Source organism: Neolamprologus brichardi, chromosome 7, assembly GCF_056152115.1.
Source record: "Neolamprologus brichardi isolate AB-2024 chromosome 7, ASM5615211v1, whole genome shotgun sequence".
Taxonomy (NCBI): domain Eukaryota; kingdom Metazoa; phylum Chordata; class Actinopteri; order Cichliformes; family Cichlidae; genus Neolamprologus; species Neolamprologus brichardi.
In genome coordinates this window covers 51,102,484-51,118,178 of record NC_142110.1, presented here as the reverse complement: position 1 = coordinate 51,118,178, position 15,695 = coordinate 51,102,484, and the positions used below count along the sequence as shown (strand labels likewise).

At 41.1% G+C, this 15,695-nt stretch overlaps 4 protein-coding genes across 4 annotated transcripts; 2 read left to right on the top strand and 2 right to left on the bottom strand.

Moving 5' to 3' along the window:
* Positions 1-463: 463 nt before the first annotated feature.
* On the bottom strand, positions 464-5,043 carry LOC102787376 (uncharacterized). Its single transcript, XM_006796753.3, has 6 exons — positions 4,632-5,043; positions 4,391-4,505; positions 3,125-3,234; positions 1,862-1,961; positions 1,563-1,684; positions 464-1,451 (listed from the first exon to the last, which is right to left on the bottom strand). The coding sequence occupies exons 1-6, from the start codon at positions 4,720-4,722 to the stop codon at positions 1,342-1,344; spliced, it is 648 nt and encodes a 215-aa protein (XP_006796816.1). The 5' UTR covers positions 4,723-5,043; the 3' UTR covers positions 464-1,341.
* Positions 5,044-5,285: 242 nt separating this feature from the next.
* Positions 5,286-7,267, top strand: rpl28 (ribosomal protein L28). Its single transcript, XM_006796751.3, has 5 exons — positions 5,286-5,325; positions 5,792-5,879; positions 6,388-6,511; positions 6,907-7,025; positions 7,131-7,267. The coding sequence occupies exons 2-5, from the start codon at positions 5,799-5,801 to the stop codon at positions 7,218-7,220; spliced, it is 414 nt and encodes a 137-aa protein (XP_006796814.2). The 5' UTR covers positions 5,286-5,325; positions 5,792-5,798; the 3' UTR covers positions 7,221-7,267.
* A 679-nt stretch (positions 7,268-7,946) lies between these two features.
* Positions 7,947-9,100, top strand: LOC148102215 (uncharacterized). Its single transcript, XM_087844501.1, has 3 exons — positions 7,947-8,127; positions 8,706-8,774; positions 8,964-9,100. The coding sequence occupies exons 1-3, from the start codon at positions 7,947-7,949 to the stop codon at positions 9,098-9,100; spliced, it is 387 nt and encodes a 128-aa protein (XP_087700627.1).
* Positions 9,101-10,699: 1,599 nt separating this feature from the next.
* pdcl (phosducin-like) lies at positions 10,700-14,945 on the bottom strand. Its single transcript, XM_087843797.1, has 5 exons — positions 14,880-14,945; positions 13,562-13,611; positions 12,502-12,689; positions 12,115-12,296; positions 10,700-11,703 (listed from the first exon to the last, which is right to left on the bottom strand). Exons 3-5 carry the CDS (start codon positions 12,674-12,676, stop codon positions 11,140-11,142), a joined length of 921 nt encoding a protein of 306 aa, XP_087699923.1. The 5' UTR covers positions 12,677-12,689; positions 13,562-13,611; positions 14,880-14,945; the 3' UTR covers positions 10,700-11,139.
* Between the last annotated feature and the right edge of the window lie 750 nt (positions 14,946-15,695).

Below are 15,695 nucleotides of genomic sequence, written 5' to 3'. Positions count from 1 at the left end.
GCAGCTGGAAAAAGCTGGACTGAAAGACAACACAGGGGCACTAATTGTGGCAGCACAGGTACAAACTCTAAGCACAAGATCCATAGAGAATGGGGTCTACCATACCAGGTGCAGGCTGTACAAAGATGCCCCTGAGACAATCCAGCACATAACAGCAGAGTGCAAGATACTGGCAGGCAGAGCATACATAGAAGACATAACCAAGTGCCTGGCATAGTATACAAGGACATCTGTGTCGAGTATAGTCTGGAATTCCTGGGGTTCAAATGGGACACACCTCCTAGCGTAGTTCTGAATGACCAAAATAAGATCCTGTGCAATTTCCAGATACAGACAGGCTAACTGGTGATAGCTGGTGAACTGAATTGAATTCAACCATAGGATTTCTTCTGTGAACTGATTTACTGATAAAACTGTGCAGTTTTCACAAGCGAACTGAACAAACAACAAGAACAACAACAAAAGCCTTGATCAGGTTTTATTTTTATAAGCAGTGTACATGCACTGGGTAAATAAAGAGAGTATGAGTGCAGTTGTATATTACATGTACACATTAGAGTTTTCTATAGTGTGAAGTATGAAGAGGAGGTGAGGTCTGCAAACACACAGGTGAAATTTGGACGTGTTCTTAAAGCAAAATCGAGCTAGTTATTGCACTTTGGCCCACAAATCAACATAAACAAGAGATGCAACAGGGGCAGTGATGCACAACTGAAGAAGACATGTAATAACATTAATCTTCTGAGAAATATGAACGTCAAAACGTCATGGCAAATCAATAATTAGTCTGAGATAGTTCCGTCTATAAAAGGAGGTAACCAACCAACACCACCATCCATGGAGTCATTCCTCTAAAACAGGTAAAAACAGGAAGTGAAAATCACCGAGTTACACAATTGAGACCTAGACTAAGGTTAGAAAAAAAACATAAATAGCAACATTTAGATTAGCATTTATGCTTAGAGACTTACAAATAAATACTATCATCATATTCTAAACATTATCATCAAGCACAACAACTTTGATAGATTATTATTTGTCACACTGGAACGTGTTCAGTCCATTTATCTGAGAACAGCAATCACAGCATCCATGTCAGAAATGGCTAACAATAAGTTGGTTCTGTGCTGAGTGGAAATGCTTTGTAGGTTCTTTGTGTATTTTCAGCTGGTCCACTAAAACTTTGTCATTGGTCCTCAGAAAAGTCCACGTAAAATAATAAAGGCATACTGTAAAATAGGCAACTTGTATACCCTCCAGATCTCCTTGAAGGACGTATTACTTCAAAGATATTGATTTATTTCTTTGCTTTTGCTGGAGCAAAAAAGAAAAAAGAAAAGCTCAGTTTAAAGTATCCAGTGCTGCTTGTGCTTTCTGAACAGCAATCTGGAGCATTGTGTGGTCACTGAGCAGCTGCTGGAGTGTAGCTGGGTCCATTTCTAGCAGCATACCTACAAGGATGTATGAGTGTTATGAGTATTTCAACATCATCAACAAGAACTCTCCAGAGAGAAAAAACAAAATACTGATTAATCACAAAAGTATTTACAGGTTAACGTCACCTGTAATATCATTTGCATGGAGTGGATCCATCTCCACCACCAGCGAGAAGAGCTTCTCTCCGAAACTCTCTGTGTCATCCAGCTCTGAGGTGTCGCTCACATCAGTCTCCTCCATATTCTGCCTGAAGTGAAGCGATTATTACAATTTTTCATTAACAATTGATTATATTTCCACTCCTATCTCATTAAAGCTGCCCTGCTACTGGTCTGCAAGGCAGGCTACAATTAAAAAATAAAAATAAAAAAATCACATTTCTGAACAAGCCATATGTAAAAATATTCTACAAAAAACAACATACTCTTTCAGCGTCTTCATGGCGAGGTGCACTTGTTCCTCTAGCAGACTGGGATCTGAAAGAAGCTTTAAGATGGCATCTTTGTGCTGCTCGAGAAGCATTCCTATGGAGGAAAAGTGCATTAAATATCCATTTATCCATGCATTTTCTACCTCTTATCCTGCATGCAGCAGCCCAAGCAGAGAAGCCTAGACCTTTGTCTCCCACAGCCACCTCCTTTAGCTCCTCCTGGGGGACAGTGAGGCCTTCCCCAAGGCCAGCCAAGAGACATCTTCTCTGCTGTATGTCATGAGTTGACTCATGAGGCCTCCTCCTGGTAGGAAATACCTGGAACACCTCACCCAGGAGGCACCCAGGGGGACTGCCGCCTTAATGTAGTGGAGTTGCTTGTATATCCCAGGGGCTTTTGCCCCTGGTAGGACCACCCAAAGCACACTGATCTTGGGTGAGGGGCCAGACATAGAGAGATTCACATGACCCCTAAACAAGATTGAGGAATCAAGGGACAAGTTTATCCTGCCCAGGATGCGGTTGCTGCTTCCAGCCCTGCAGCCAGGACTGTGAACAGATCTTGAGAGTGACTGCGTGGTCACCAGGCCGCACCGCATGGGGCACGGCCGGGCACTGAAGAGATGACACAGGCCCACCCTCCTATAGGGTCACCATCCCACTGGAGGTATCGTATAACACTGGGTGCTATGCGTGTCGGGCACCAACCAGAAACGGAACCCCCCTCCGGTCTGATCCCCAACTGCTGAGGCTGACTATCAGAATTAAATGTTGATGCAGTAAATGTAAATATCCATGAAATATCCATCCATTTCTACCTCTTTCAGATTAACATGGGTTTATTTATTGGCACAAAAATATACAGCTGAGAATGTTTTTCAGGAATTAACAACATAATTTGATCATATGTTTAAAATGAGGGGAAAAATGAATTACTATCTTCTTATGAAAATTAGCAAGAATAAAAGTATACACTCATTCCCTTCTTTAGTAAAAGAATCATTTTAAATTTACTTAAAAATATAAAACATGAAACAGGGTGTGTGAGAGAGAATGCAAAACTAAAGAGGCAACAATTTTAAAAGGTTTATTTGAAATAAGCTGAACATGTAGTTTAATTTATATTAGAAGTCACCAAAAAGGTTAGCATACAACTGTTTGACCAAGCCTGCATTAAAATGTACTCATTTGGAGCTTTGTTTCAAGGTGAAATCTCACACACATATTATGGGCTGTTTATTGAGACATTTTACTTGCCTGTGATTTTCTGTGAGTGGCCTGTGTTGTAAACATCCACCAGCTCAAATAGCTGCTCCCCCAGAGAGTCAGAAGACACTGAGACATCATCCTCATCCTTACATACCTGACTGTAAAGAAAGACATGAGAATACACTCGCTGAAATGTTTTGACATTCAGATAAATCCCATGTGTGTTACTGTTATTTACTCCAAAGGTAAAGCTCTCCTGTGGCCTGTGTAAAAAAAAAAAAATGGCCACAATGCCTCTTAGGAGTGCCAGCACATCTTGTTTTGAAACTGTCTTTGTCAGGTCTTATGATACAGATTTAATTCACCATGTGTTTAGGGCAGGGATGGGCAATTCCAGGCCTCGGGGGCCAGTGTCCTGCAGGTTTTAGATCTCACCTTGGGTCAACACACCTGAATCACATGATTAGTTCATTACCAGGCCTCTGGAGAACTTCAGGACATGTTGAGGAGCTAATTTAACCATTTAAATCAGCTGTGTTAGGTTCAAAAAACCTAAAACCTGCAGGGACACCGGCCCTCGAGGCCTGGAGTTGCCCACCCCTGGTTTAGGGTTTACCATTAACCTAAGCCAAGGCCTGTAGAGGTGAACTGCCATTTTTGCTTGTGGTGTCTCTTTTCTTTGGATGCTGGTAATTTTCTATTTAGGCTTTTTTGTGTTATTTTGACCTTTGTCCCCCTTGAAAAGTCCAGCCTTGTCGTCTCCTCTTATTCTTCACCTGGGATCATTTTACTCCCATTTGGACCTTTGACACATAACAATGTCATGTTTAAAAATCTGACACATACACAAAATGGACAAAAACCTGGGCCAACCAGAAGTAACATTACACCTACAGGAGCAGCTCAGCCATGGAAACTCATACCAGAAAGCTCCTGTTGCACAGGTTTTATGCTGATGTTAATGTGAAAGTAGGTTTGGGGTTCTGCAGAGCATTGGCACTTTTTATGCCCTGTTTGCATTTCCGCTCAATGTTGTGGCTTGTAATTACTTCTGCTTTGCAATAACACTATTTACAGTCGATCTAGAGAAGAAAAAATATTACAAACTGACCTTTTGCAATAGCGACATACTATTACAGCACCACAATCAACTTCAGTGATCTCTTTAGAATGACCCATTCTTTCACAAAAGTTTCTAAAGGTGACTGAATGGCAGTACTCAGTACTTTTGTCCATATAGTGTAACTTACAAATTACTTTATTTGCGTTGCCTTTTTAAAAATAACACTCTAAAACTACTGGCCATTTCTGTACCTGGGTTCCTGTGCCACCTGCAGGGCTCTCAGGGCTTTCTCCACAGCTGCGGTCAGCATGGCATCATCCTGCAACATCTGAGTCAACACAGGACCTGGCAGCTCCAGTAACATGCCTGTAACACAGAGCAAGCTAGACTTCAGGGCCAAGTTACAGCTTCACTTGCAAGTGTTAAAACAAAACGACAAAAACATATATATAATGTCATTAAACAAAAACTGAGGTACGCAGGTCCCCTAACCTGTGAGTTTTCCAGCATCCTCTTTGTGTTTGGAGGAAATCAGAGAGTACAGCTGCTCCCCAAGTGTCTCCAGATCTTCTTCTTCTTCCATGTTTGACTCTTCATCACAAGACCCTGACTTTACCTGCCATGCTAGAGCAGGCCGTGACTTTTAACTTATCAGTTTTGACCTCAGATACATTTCTTGTTCACATCTTTCAATCACAGCAGCATAACGAAAACATCCAAGAAATAAATCAAAATCGGCGTCCAGAAGTTGCAATTTTGTCTACAATCGCTTTCTTATTCGCCCTGCCTTTGCTCCTCGTTTGCTCGAGTTTGGAGCTAACATAACACTCATCGGTTTGGCGTTAAAACAGCTGATTATTATGTGTAAAATTTCAGACGGCTGCCTGTAAACACCAGGCGCACATTAATGACGTGAACATACTTACTACGCTGAACGTATTCCTCCGCTCTTTCTATAAATAACTAGTACTAAACAAAATTACATTCAGTATTCAATACAGCATCAAATGCGTTAATAAAATGTACATATATTTATTAATTATTAGCTGTATGTCATATAATTCAGTAAAATATGGCTTTTGTCCCAAATTGCAATTTAAAAAGGTAGATGGGTGCGCGTAAGAATCTCAGCGAGAGGTTCCGTAAAGCGGTTTCCGCTCTCCCCGGTCCTTTCCTCCGCTAAAAGGTAACGTGGTCGCTTCGGTGGCTAAAAGCTGGTCATTAAAGTACATTTGTTTTCTTTCCCTAGTTGTTTTTCTGTTAATAAATGTAGCTATTATTCTTCTGTTTGTTGTTATACACCTTGTGCGACAATAAATGTCCCTGTTGTATGTAGAAATGGAAAGATTAATCTTGTAAGCACATCGCTCTGGTTAGGCCTCGTCGTGCTCCTTCGGTTCTCCGGCCTGAACAGTGGCGCTAATGCTAGCAACCGCAGCTCTCTGTGTTTTCTGTACAGTCCTAACAGAATAGTAAAGTCTACGGTTCGCTATAGTAGATGTTTGCCGTCTCACCGTTTCCCGTGTTAGTCCGTTCAAGTTGTGACGCTAAGCTAACACGTTTAGCTAATGTCAGAAAATGCAGGCAAACATGCCTGTCAGGGTTTTTCGTCTTCCAGATTTTCAAGAATTTTTTTTCCCTCTTTTACATAGGTTCACCATGTCGTCCCATTTGCAGTGGATGGTCATCAGGAACTGCTCCAGCTTCCTCATCAAGAGGAACGGACAGACCTACAGCACTGTGAGTACAAAACCTGCTCTGAAGAACCTGACCAAACGTGCGATTACGCACCTAGAAAGTTTGCTTTAGTACTGAAACTGAGTTTGAGCAGTGATGTACAGTGTGGTATGGTAGGGACACAAATAACTTAGACTTGAAACACGGATCCCAGGCTTTGTACATTACCTTAACATACTAACAAAACATTGCAAGACAATCTGCTGTTAGTGTTTGAGAATTGCATATTAGCTGAGCTGACAGGATATGCCACATAGGCTTGGACTGTATCTGTGTTTGTGACATAATTCTGGCTAAAGATGTGAGATTAGTTGAAGGTGGCACTGGAAATGCTAGTTGGCTGGCATCCGTAAATATTTATATTGCTGAAGATCAAATTGTTGAGATTTTTAAATGTCCTGATAACGTTTATTAAAATATACCGCATTACCTCCCTAGCCTAACAGCAGGATCAGGCAAGATAATTAAATAAATGCATGCCAGTGATCTGAATGTCTTTGTTTTGTGACAGGAGCCCAACAACCTGAAGGCCAGGAACTCTTTCCGCTTCAATGGGTTGGTGCACAAGAAGACTGTAGGTGTGCAGCCTGCAGCCGACGGCAAGGGTGTCGTCGTAGTGCTGAAGAAGCGTGCAGGTAAATGAGTACTGCTGGTTCATTAACGTTTGAGTAATAGTATTGTCCAGACTCAGACTGGACAAATGATCCTCTCTTCAGTAACTTTAAGGAATATTTGAACACAAATATTTGAAATGCTCCTTATGCATCAGATAGCAGCAACGTTTATGTCAGCTATGGATGCCTAATAAATTTCCATTAATGGGGGGGGGGGGAGTTGTTAAAATTTATAACTAGATACACTATTTTGTGTTGTACAGTGAGATATGACAAGGATGACAACTGCAGAAGTATTAGATTCTGCATATTGTATATATCACAGTATACAGAAATATGTAGTTTTCTTCTTGGAAAATCCATATTTTTGGATCATTGGATACATTTGATGCTCATTTTGTTCTCTTGATGCGCAGGCCAGAACAAACCTGCCAACTCCTACGTCAAGGTCACCATCAACAAGAATTCCCGTGCCACCCTCAACAGCTTGAGGCACATCATTCGCAAGAACAAATACAGGAAGGACCTGCGTATGGTGAGCTTAATCTGTGGTTTTGGGGAGGCTGAAACTTCAAATAGCTGGCATTTTTGTTTGTGTCAAAGTTTAAGAACAACATTTAAGTCTCATTTGTTTCCCCAGGCTGCCCTGCGTCGTGCCAGCGCTATCCTGAAGAGCCAGAAGCCTGTTGTGGTCAAAAAGAAGCGCACCAGGGCTGCCAAGACCGCATAAACTCATTCACATGATAAATAAATAAAAGGCTTTTTGTTTGGAAAAAACACTACAGTGTCCTGAGTCTTCAATTTTGAGCATGAGCTTCTTTAGATCAGTGATCTGCGCAGGTATCCGATGTGGTTACATTTTTAAAGCAGTGTTTGTGTCTGAGGAATTGATGGACATAAATGGATATTTTTCTTCCTCACAATAATTTGTTTTTTCTCAAGTGATAATTCACTTCCACGAGTCTGAAAACAGTCCTGATGAGCTGTGTGTATGGAAGCAGAAAGAAAAGTTACATGTTACTTTTGACAGGTGTGCAGTTTCCTTGTGACAGCCATTAGTTTCAGGCTTGAGCTTTAGATGCTGTTGCTACTGAGAGTTTACTTAAAAGCTACAGCAGTGTTTTGTATGTTAATGAATAGGGAGTACCTCCTCCTGAACTCCCTGCTCTGATGATCCGTTGTTATCATAGATCGTATTTGTATTTGAGGACGATCACACTGAAGCAATCTGCTTCTGCTACTGCACTTAGTGATACGGAAACATTGGATTGATTTAAAAGCAGCCCACTGGCAGCTTTCCACCCATGGCTTTGGAAAGAAAGAACCATTGTCACCCCCACCCCTGCCGTGTTTAAGCTGACAATATCTGCACCGACCATTTATTCCTGTCTTCACCTGTGACAAGGATCGCTGGGTTACTGTGAAGATGTGACAGAAGCTTTGTGCTGCAGTCGCTATGAGGACACTAAGGCTTTTGCTGGTAACCCTGACGCTGCTGGTGCTGGAAAGTCAGGGTTTTGAACTGCAGGATACGATCCATGCTCTGATAGAGGAGAACATCCACCTCCATGACCAGCTGGAGAACCTCACCAAGGCCCTCAGAGAGCTCAAACGGATGCTGTGGCTTCACTCAAATGGTACAGAGTCCTCTTTATGTTATCTGTAAATACAGGTGGGCAGGCTGAGCTTGGTTTTGGTTTTTAATAAAAAGAACTCAAAACGATGATGGTTAAGATGAAATAAATAATTTATAATGTTCTTTAAATTAAAAATCCACAGTGCAAGAAAATAATTCAAATGGGAAATAAAATCTTCACGATTGTGTTTAATTCTGATCTTTTTCTTTGTTACAAAAGTCTTTTTTATATCTTTAGTGTCTCCTACTCCATATTTCACTGCACATATTCTTGTATGGTACACACAACATCTTTGAGCTGAAATGAGAAACAATCGCACAAAAGCTGATTTTGAGACAGTGTATAGGGATGAAATGTTGGCGTCCAAGGTCAAAACAGCTTTTCCCCTTTCATTTACTCTTCATGTTCTGTATGTTTTAATCCTCTCCCGGCTCTTTGTGTTAACTCGTGCACTCTCTGCATACTCACGCACTTCAGGGCTCGATTAGGATGCAGGATGTTTTGCATTTTTTTCATATAGTCTGTGCTGTTTGCAGAATAAAAGATATTAACAGAGCAGTTCTCTGTTTTTGATACAGACCCAGATCATCACCATGAACATCATGATGAAGATGTCCAGCATCTGTGGGACGAATGGTCAGAACATGGTGTGTATGTCTGCAGCTGGCTGAAACTACTCCCGTGACTTCACAGAGCTGTGCTCACTGCATTAGTTTGCATTGATTTCATGGCTGTGTGGACAGCAGAGGGTTAATGAGTTGCACTTTGGGATAAACCAGCTGCCTAATGCACATCCCAGCTGACAAAGTGTGACAGAATTTGTCCTTTCCTGGCAGGTATCAGTGCAGAAACCCACCTCCTGCTGGAAAACACCTTTTGTGGGCATGACCTGCATGGCTCAGCAGCTCCTCTCCACGGACACGGAGCACACCTCATACGCCTGCTGCTGCTGCTAATAATGAGATGCTTGTAGGCTGCAGCAGTCTGATGTCAGAAAAGTAGAGTCAGCGCCTCATGGCCGCTGCAGGCTGTATTGTGCAATTTAATATGGTTGAACAGCGAGTGTCGATGCCACCGCTCTTCCTGTTCAGAGGAATTATTGAGCCGACAAGATTTGAAGAGTTGACCCGTCAATCCTGTGTACAAATCACCCCTGGGGAGGATTCACTGGAGCGAAATGTTAATGTGGGTGTAGAGAAAGCAGACTGAGAGCAGGTTAAACACAGGGAGTTGCCTTACTTTTTAGCCATTTATTGTATTAATGAATTACAATAAATGTTTATAACTAAGCTGAACTCAGAAAGTTGGTTTTTGTAACTCTAAATGAAAATGCTGTCAACTTTACTGAAAAATAAGCTAACTGCTAATTTTTGTGTTTGCCTGAGTACAGCTGAAGCCACTTTACCTGCTATAAAATGAAACAATAGTTTTGTTTTGTTTTTAAATTGGAAAGAATTAAGTAATGAAATAGAAATAATTACTGAAATATCAATGAATTTATTTGAAAAGATGTAATAGATTATTTCCAATTTGAAATAGTTAATTACTGAAATGTGTAACTTATTATTTAATTACTTATTTAATTCATTTTGGTACTTACCCTTCATCCGTTATCAAAAAGGAGCGGGATCTTTTGCGAGATCTCGCAAAGGTTTTGCGAGATCCCGAGTTAGTTTTGCGAGATCTCGCAAAAGTCCGTCTTAATTTTTTTTGCTCCCATGTCCCCTGCGAGGCTCCGTATTTTGGCACTCTTGACCCTCCAGTTTCAACAACACTAGTTATCATTCAGGTGTTTTCACCTTAAACACTTCTACCCCAACGCTTTACGTTGTTCACCAGTTCCTGTTTTAAAAACAATCAAATGTTAAAGCAGCCAAAGTCATTTTTCAGTTTAACCACTTGTTAGTCATTTTGAAATGCCTCCAGGCACTTTTCTTTTAAGCAATATGTAAATATCACCAGCACATTGGTAATTATTATTGCAATCACCTGATTACCCGTTTTAAAAAAATAAAATAGTTTGTTTACCTCTTTGCAAGTTACGCTCCATCACAAGCTTGATAGAGGACTTTTAGAATTCATTTAGTTCAGGACACTTTTAGTGCCACCCCTTCTTTTTATGTAAGAAAGCACATCGAATTTAAATTCCTCACATAAAACATCCTGAATAATCAGGTCCCATCTTATCTTAAAGACCTCCCATGACGCAATGAGTGTTTCTTCTTCACTCACCTCTTTAATCATTAGTTTTTACTAACCTCTGGCCCTTTTCCACAGTGTTTCTTTCATCCCGTCTCCCTCCCCTCACCCGCTTGCAGCAGATGGCTGATTCAGCCTGAGCCTGGAGGTTTCTTCCTGTTGAAAGGGAGTTTTTCCTTCCCACTGTCACCAAGTGATCGCTCATAACTGCTTGTTGGGGCTTCTCGTTCTAACATTGCAGGGTCTTTAACTTACAATATAAACGCAGATTTTGGCACTACAACAGTACAACTGAATTAAACTGAATAATGTTGATGACGCAGTTTAAACTTTGCACAGATTCCAGCAAATAAAAAGACAACAAAATACCAAGTCCAAACACTTTACACTTTATTGTCCTGACTATTTGATATGGTGGAGCACATATAAAAGTTAGAAAATTAACTAATAGTTAGATTGGCCCAAAGGTTTTCTATTCTACACAGTGAAGCACATGAATACACGGCAATGTGATTTAACACAATAAATAGGTAAAGCTGTCAGCTCAAACAAAACATAAAACATCTACAGTATTCTGAAACCCTCTGATAATAATATTTACACTCATCAAATAACTCATATTTACTATGGAATGATAGGATGAAATGCACTAAGTTGTGGTGTCTGCACTCACTTTTGGTTCTGCTTTAATGCTGGTTGTGTGCGGCTGCGTGAGTGGTGAGGTGCCAGTCAAGGCCCCTCTGTTGCTACAGAGGGGCCACATATGTGTACACAGTTTTCCCAAGCATATCATACATGTTAGAAGCTATGGCTCTAGTCTATATCAAGGTCAGAGTCCTCGTCGCTCACAGTGCTCTGTATGATGGCTCCGTTGCGAACCATCTTTGGGACGACGGGAGGCTTTTCGGGCAGCAAGCCGTACTCCTGCAGCAGGGCCTCCAGGTCTACGGCAAAGAAGTCTTCCCCGAGCTGATCTGTGAGCCGCACAAAGTTGCCGATCAGGTCCCCGGCTTTGTAAACGAGCAGAGCAGGCAGAGCGCTGTCTCTGAACAGTGCGCTGGTGCTGATGGCTGAGCTGCGCACGCTGCAGAACTTGACCAGCGGGTATTCCTGAGCTAGACACATCAGGCTGCCGCTCATGGCCTCGCAGCCCGGGACGTCCGGCTCGTAGATGTGGATCATGACCAGGGTGCTTTTGTCCTCTTTGTCTAAAGCCTCTAAGAACTCCTCCCCACTGTTTAGCTCGTAGACCTGCTCAAAACGCTTGCCGCGGCACAGCTGGCGCCGCATCTCTTCGATGCGCTGCATGCGGTAATGCTGGAGGAATTCTTCATCATCCTCTTCTTCCTGAAGCATGTTGTACTCCTGCATGGTCATCTGTGAAGCAGACAGGAATGAACACACAAAATCAGAGGAGTGTGTGCAACACAATTCGCGCTTCTTTGTATTCTTTGAATATGAATCTACAGTCAGGAGAAAGTGGACTTGGGACAAAAACTGGAATAAACTAGACGGAGTTTTATTCATTAAAGAAAAAAAGCAAAAGCATCTTGAGCCTATTGAGTATATGATGTATGTTGTTTGTTCCATACACAAATACAATCAATGGTGCATAGTCTAGAAAATAGAAGTTTTTTTTGTTTTACCATGTTCACGCTGTCCTTGATAATCAGCTCTTTGCCTACATTTACCCCAGGAGGGATGCCACTGATCAGCAACAATAGGTCTGAGCTAAACGAGGGTTTTCAGAGGTCTTTCATGTGTCTTCTGTTAGTCTGATTTACTTACTTTGCCTTGGATTTTTTCCTGAAGTGCCTTCTGTTTCTCTTGGTCTTTTTCCTGGTCGAGGTTAGAGCGGCATGTCATCGCCAGCTTCTTGATCAGTCTTTCCATCTCCTTCTTCTGCTCTTGTTTCTGCTCCACCTCAAGCTGCTTGTACTTCCTCCAGTCATTAATCACACCCTTGGGCCCTGACACAGAACAGCCACTGTTACCATAACACACTCTATATTCTTATGACACAGATGAAAGATCGATTAAAGTCAAACACAAGGATGGCTTAAAAATGAGGGAAGCTCAACATTTTTCAAGTTTCTGACATTTTTATTTGTCAAAAATAACCATATAATTTATTTAGATGTCATTTTGTGAATGCACTACATCTGTTTGTACAACCTGTGTTCACAGCACTTCCATCTGCGCTGTAGTCTATCTCAGGTTCGGTGACTTCAGCATCCCTGATGGTCTTGTTCTCCCCATCCTCATCATCATTGTCGCTGCCTTCATCCTCACTGCTGCTGTAGTAATACTGCAGCTTCTCTCCCAGGATCTTGTCATCCAGAGTAGTCATGATGACGGCTCACCTGTGGGAAGCAGTATGAACTAGTTTAATAATGAATAATAAGCACACAATAAAACGACTCCGAGATATTAAATACTTTACAACCAAATTTCCCCTTGTGGGACAATTAAAGGATTATTCTATTCTATTCTAACCTCACTGATAAAAATCTGGATAAATCGGATAAAAAACGCGTTCATTGCTTAATAGTCCAGTATAGTGCTGTATAATCCAGACAGATAAACACAGCCAGGAAAGGCTTATGTACATAAAATAGGCCACACACTATATATAGCTTAGAGTAAGTGTGCCAGTTTATTAAACTTAAGCTAAGAGGCCTTTTGTGATGCACCGATCCGTATGTAAGAGAGCCGGTGTGTACAGATGGGCAGACGGGGAGAGAGACATTCCTCACACGGCCCTCTTACTTATGACAGCATACATAATATGAGGCATGAATCGGTACTGTGCTGCTCTTTTGTTCGCGTCGGACGCTTTATTATTGTCCCAGCACAGCAGCTGACAGCGAAGACAACAGCTAACGAGAGTTGATCTGAGAGCCTCTGCCGATGTTGAGACAGATAGCTCTACCATTTACATTCACTACTGCTGTTATTTCAGTACATGCGCCGCACTGAAAAGAAAATGGCGACAATCCAATTAGCTTGTTTATGTAAGAAGGACGCGGGCCGAACAGCTGGTGGTTCGGGTGTTTGTAGAAAGTAAGGTGGTTAGCATTAGCTACATGGGTTAGCTACTTCTCATATGCTGACTTCCTGGGAGTCCGCGGCAGCCATTACCCGAGATTGCGTTAAAATGAAGCCGACTCCTACATCATATATTGCATTAAAACGACACAATACATTCGCTGCTTGTAACCACCCGTCTTCTTACCTCAATTTAATAACCGGCTCGCTGTCTGCCCGAGCTTAATCCACTAGTTCTAGTGATGGGTCGTTCGCGAACGAAATGGCTCTTAGAGCCGGCTCTTTGACGTGAACGACGCGAGCCGGGTCCTTATCGCGAGCCGTCACGTGGGTTTTTTTTTTTTTTTTCTTTCTCTCAGCCTCTCTCTCTCGCACTTTTTTTCTGCTTCACTCAGCACGCGAGCCTTGTGCTTTACGCTGGGCAGAGGGGGGAGGGGCGGTAGTTACACTCAGTAGCACAGGAACAGAGCCAGAGGGAGAGAAAGAAAGCCAGGGACAACAACGTCACATTAGAAAGGTATAGTAATCATCCACAACTATTTTCAGTTGCAGATGATAAAGGATTCAGAAAGTTTATTCATGCGGGCCCATATGACAGAGAATATGCATGTTATTTTTGTTTTCATATTTTAATTTATATTTAATTGTGTTGTGGTTTGCAGGGTTTTGTGTTGTTTCACTTTAAATTTGTAAAAGGAAAAAGCTGAAAATTTAAATAGTTAAAAGTTGAAATGTGAATAGTTGATTTTTGTATTATATGATTTATTTATTACATTTTATGTGGAGTGAATAAATAAAAATATATTTACGGTGGCCCCTAGAGACAAAGCACATACAAACTTCAAATCACGTACGAACTCTGAAGCACGTACAAACCCTGAAGCACGTACAAACTCCAAAACACGTAAAAACACGTACAAACTCCAAAACACGTAAAAACTCCAAAACATGTAAAAACACGTACAAACTCAGAAGCACATAAAAACTCAAAACACGTACAAAAGTCAACAGAAGTGCTCCAGAATGCTAGGTGCAGTGTTGAGCTTTTGTTACCTATGGCTACACAAGCCAGCAAGTACCAACGACCGGATTTGGTGTGTGGTAGTAACAGGTAAATGAACATTGTTTTTAAATTATTTGAATATATATGAGTGCCTGTGTATAAATACACAAACATGCTTTCAATTGTGTAATTTAAGTGATCTAGTAGCTCTGCTTTGGAAGTTCAGTTCATGCTAGAAATGTGTTTTGGAGTTTGTACGTGTTTTGTCTCTAGGGGCCACCGCATATATTTATATATAAACATATATAAATAAAACCACTTTTTTTACGTTAGTAATTCCTTTTGTGCATAATTTAATATTATTGTTAATAATAAATTAATTAAAGCAACAAAACAACCTGAAGAGCCGGTTCGGAGCCGAAAGAGCCGGCTCTTTTTAGTGAGCCGAACCGAAAGAGCCGGATCTCTAAAAAGAGCCGGAAATCCCATCACTAACTAGTTCAGCCGCCTCAAGCCGCTCTTCCAAACACACGTGATGCCTTCAGGGTTCTCTGACGTGTCGTAATAATGATTTGAGGGTAAAGAGAATCGGAATGAAGTCGAAGCTGCAGCCAGTTTAAACTGCATCCTGTCTGTTATGTGGACACGCTGAAACTCACCTCTCCAATAATTGTAACGAAACAATTTTATTTTCTATAGCTTTGCAAACAATTGCAGCACGTGAGTATTTAATTTACTTATACGCTTAAGAAATGACGTAATCAAGCAGTAGAAGATCCGAACTGCTTTCTAAATAGTTAGATATGATACTGTTTCCATCCAAACTACTATGTCAACCCACTGTGGTGTAATATAATAACTGTAATATAATAACTGTAATATTTAGTTTTGACTTTATTGTGAGTTTGGACTTTACCGAGGGCGCCTAAAGACAACACACGAGGTGCGGGAATATGGGAAGTTGCTGGAAGATAAACTATGCAACTCCCTATTTCACCACTAGAGGGCAATATGAGTACAAAAAAGAGTGCTGCTATGGCTTCTACAATCAGTGCCAAGCTAAATATTTTGACTTTATCGTTCCTTCTTCCTTTTAAATATTCATTTATCAGTGAAAAGATACGGGTTTGCATTCCAATGTTTATATAAACAATTACACAATGCAAATCATCTGAAAAGACTAATAGCAGGTACATACAGACTGTATATTTGTTTTTTCCGGACATATATAATCCCATATGTATGTATGCAGAAGTGCATATAGCAAGAACACATGTTTTAAACTATGAAGCAAGGGCAATTTAGTTATATGTGTATT